At 33.2% G+C, this 3846-nt stretch overlaps 1 protein-coding gene across 5 annotated transcripts in view; it reads right to left on the bottom strand.

Moving 5' to 3' along the window:
* Nucleotides 1-3846, bottom strand: part of UNC13C (unc-13 homolog C) — a 142234-nt gene that overhangs the window by 34420 nt on the left and 103968 nt on the right. For all 5 annotated transcript variants that reach the window (XM_035335676.1, XM_035335678.1, XM_035335677.1 and 2 more), the window contains one exon: nt 8-134. In XM_035335676.1, the coding sequence (XP_035191567.1) occupies nt 8-134 (127 nt within the window). The remainder of the gene's footprint in view (nt 1-7; nt 135-3846) is intronic.

Genomic DNA, 3846 nt, shown 5'->3' with positions numbered 1-3846 from the left:
TACTTACAGAGAGTATTCAGGCACTGCATCCTTGAAAGCATGGAGCTCTCGCACATACTCATTATAAAACCATTTCACTTTGAAGTGCAAATTCATGTAATCCGTGCTCTTGCATAACCGCTGCTTTTCATGTTCTGCAATAGAAGGATTTGAAATAAAAGCATTTAATAACATTTTGACAGTAAATAACATTCTTGTGTCTCAAAGCACTACTGATACAATAACAATACAGTACTTGCATTTTAAAGCCCAAGTGCTTTGATTTATTTTTTGAGGTAGTAGCAACTGTGGAGTACCCTTAGGAAACAAACAAACAAATAAGTAAATAAAACAGAAAAACAAGACCAAACTACAAGTTAGGATTTTTCATCTCTCTTTGCTGCAATGAGAAAATCTCACAAATTTACTGAATCTGTTGTTTAGATTCTTCGTTGGTTGTTACAAATTCCATAAAAAGCTGTTTTAGGTGTCAAGTTAGAAAAAAAGACTGTAGCTGTATAGTAACAAAATGCAGTAACAGCTGTACATGCCAGTCCTGTCTGTGAATCCTGCATTTGCAAATAGGCTGCATTTATCACATTCAGTTAAGAATGTGAAAGAATGTGAAAGAGTAGACAACTTTGCAGCTTTACAGCCATGTGATTTTTAGATGGCACAAGTAGAAAAACTGCCTTAATAAAATGGATTTGAAGGTTATCAAATGGGCTTCTCCACCTTTTCAATAGCTTCCTATTTTCAACATAATGGATATGAAGATGATCGCAGGAATAATGAAGCCACCTGTTACTTTGGAGCAATTGTATCTGGAACTTTTTATTCACTCACTTCTTGTGTCATAAGAAACCTGAGAGAAGAAGACCAGGTCAAGGAAGGACTCACACCTTGAAGCTCAAGTCTAAATTCTCTCCCCTAACCACTTCCATTTCCTGGATTTTTAAAGGCTATTTTAATTGGTTTGTAACAAATGTCTGTATTTCTTTCAGGATTATGACACTTATTTTAGCCTTTCCACTGTGTTCCACATTCTCTTCTATTCACCCACTTCAGACCCTGAACATCAACTCCATTTTGTTAGCTAGCAGGCACTTTATCCTTGCTCAAGTCTTTCATTTCCTTTTCCCACAGCAGTATACTGTGGATTCACAAATCTTGAGCAGAGTAATCTTTTGTTTACTTTCTGCACGCAGCTTCCTAAAATCTCCACAGATGGCATCTGTTTGAAGTGTCTTGTCACTTTCACATTCTTCTTTAAACCAAAAATCTCTTATTCCTGCTCACTTAAAAAGTGAACCAGTACAAATGCCCAGCAGGAATGACATTATTTTGTAAATATTATGCATAAACATTTCACCTCTTTCAAACCATCTTTCTGTTCCTCACTTCTGCCTGCATCGTAAATTTTATTACAAATACAAAGATTTTTCATTCATATTTGGATGTGAATCTAATTTAAAATAATAGTGGAAGCATCCCATCCTCTGTCATACACACACCTGAATACATGACTCAGTAGTCTGTCAGTGTAAACACACTGTGAAACATTCTGTTTTTCAGACCTGACCAGGTACATTAACAGGAACTTTTTAGGTTTTTTATTATGCTAAAACAATACTCCATTAATATCACAGTACCGTACTCCCTCCCCACCCCCCACCCCCCTAAAAAAAAAAAAAAAAAAAAAAGTTTTAGAAGCATGTTATTCTGCAGTCAATTACTACGGTTTTGTGTGAATCAGCTTATGAAATACTCCCGGGGGCTCTTACTGCCTTTTTAACATTGTGTTAGCATTTGCACCTTTATTACCTTTTCATTACTCTAAAGAAAAAACAGTAAATCAGCTTCTGTCTAAACATTGCATTTGAGAGTACTACAAATTCTCCCTAGCATAATTATTGGTTTCTAGCTTTAAACAGAACCATAGAGAAAGATTTATGCCTACTCTCATGCTTCTTACTTTCTACACACTTGAAGAATCTTATTTTTCTGTTCTGGTAGGAATTTTTCCACAATCTGTTAGTGTAGATAGCTAGATTACCAAACATTTGCTCAATAATAGGTAGTTCTTATAAGTGAGACCAGTCTTTGAGAACAACTCTCTTACTGCTATCAAATTATTTACACATCTATTTTTTAAATTAAGAAAAATCCTTTATTGCATTCCTAATAAAGTGGAAATTCTGAAATGAATAGAATTTTTTCTTTCGAGTTTTACATGAATGAGTTATTAGTTTACACAATGCAACTTAATGCTGTAGTATCACAAACCATGCAAATGCTGATTTCATTTCTAGTAATCAGCTGCTACCAGTGATGGGCAAAATTGTCCAGGAAGGTACAACTTATATTTTCTTTTGAAAGTTTAGATCTAACTTATATTAGAAACGAGTACAAAAGCAATCATGATAAATTGAGTGATTTTTTTTTTTTTTTTCTTCTCTAGGCTATTATACTGTGGAAATAACATTCCAAAAAATCTCATAGGATATTACATGTGGCTACATATTACTAAAATCCTAGTATTAACATATGAGAATATCAGAAAATACTTTGCTACAAAGTCATTTGGTATCTATGCATATTATTTCAGCATACAGAAACAAAAGAACAGGTAAGACAGGTGCACATAAGAGTCAGCCCATGACAATTTTGACTGGATGATATTAGATGAGTTCATCCACAATAACTGTAAATGTAGGTTAGAAAGCATAGCAACATTACTGTAGGCATTCTGAATTTAGATTAGGACCCATGGATGTTTCCACAATTTCTAAAAAACTCTCACAAATTAATACAAATGTGAAACAACACAGGCTATATATTTTCAGTTTGGAGATCTAGTGCTATAGACTTAATCTCTGTACTATTGAAATGAACTGAAAGACTATAAGTGAATGTAACATACTGGATCAGGCCACGGATGAAGAAGTAAGGAAATTTAAAGTTCATAAGTGGTTTAGAAGGAAACATTACATTCTACTAGACATTTCATCTCTGTGTTTTTATACTTTGCTAAAGGCAATGGAAGTCACTGGTTATTAACTGAAATACAGAGCAGGACACAGCTAATTGATAATTATGTATAATTTACATTTGTTTTCATAATGTGAAATACTACTTACCTTACTGAAAGGGCTCTTTGTGTCCGGATAAATATAAACTGAAAACTAAGACTGAAAAACTTGTTCTGTCATTACCTCTATTTATTTTTTTTATTTGCAATTCCTACAACTGATTTGCAACTGATAATAATAAAAAAACCCTCTTCTAATTCTCATTTTAAAAATATATCCTTTCACAAGAGACTTCTACATACTCAATTTTATCTCTGCATTTGCTCAGAAATTTTCATCAAAATATCTTTGAACACTTCACAGACATAATGGATGCCACCTTGAACATCTTTATGCAATGATTAAGCTGTGTTATTCACAATGTACAAATGTGGAACTATGAAATTTATTAAGGGAATGTATATAAATTATGAAAGGCAACATGGATGTGCACAGATTTCTTAACCACAGAATCATATTTCCTCAGTGAACAGAAACTAAGAAATGAAGGCAGAATTAATTGTGAACCGTGAGGAAAAAATGGATTTACACTTTTTTTTTTTTTTTTTTTTTTTTTTTTTTGTTTTGCCTGTAGTGGAAGTGAGCTTATCAGTCCTTGATTTAATGAAGACTGCTTTAAAAGCTGAATTGACATCACCTTTTATATTCAAGAAGGAGCTCTCAAAATGAGTCCATTTGCTCAAAACCCTCTGCTTTACTCCATTTTCTCTCTACTATGTTATACTAAACATTATGATACCCTAAAGATTTCAAATTACTTTTGACAAGTAAACTT

This window comes from Oxyura jamaicensis, chromosome 10 (genome assembly GCF_011077185.1).
Source record: "Oxyura jamaicensis isolate SHBP4307 breed ruddy duck chromosome 10, BPBGC_Ojam_1.0, whole genome shotgun sequence".
Taxonomy (NCBI): domain Eukaryota; kingdom Metazoa; phylum Chordata; class Aves; order Anseriformes; family Anatidae; genus Oxyura; species Oxyura jamaicensis.
This window is presented reverse-complemented; position numbering and strand designations above follow the sequence as displayed.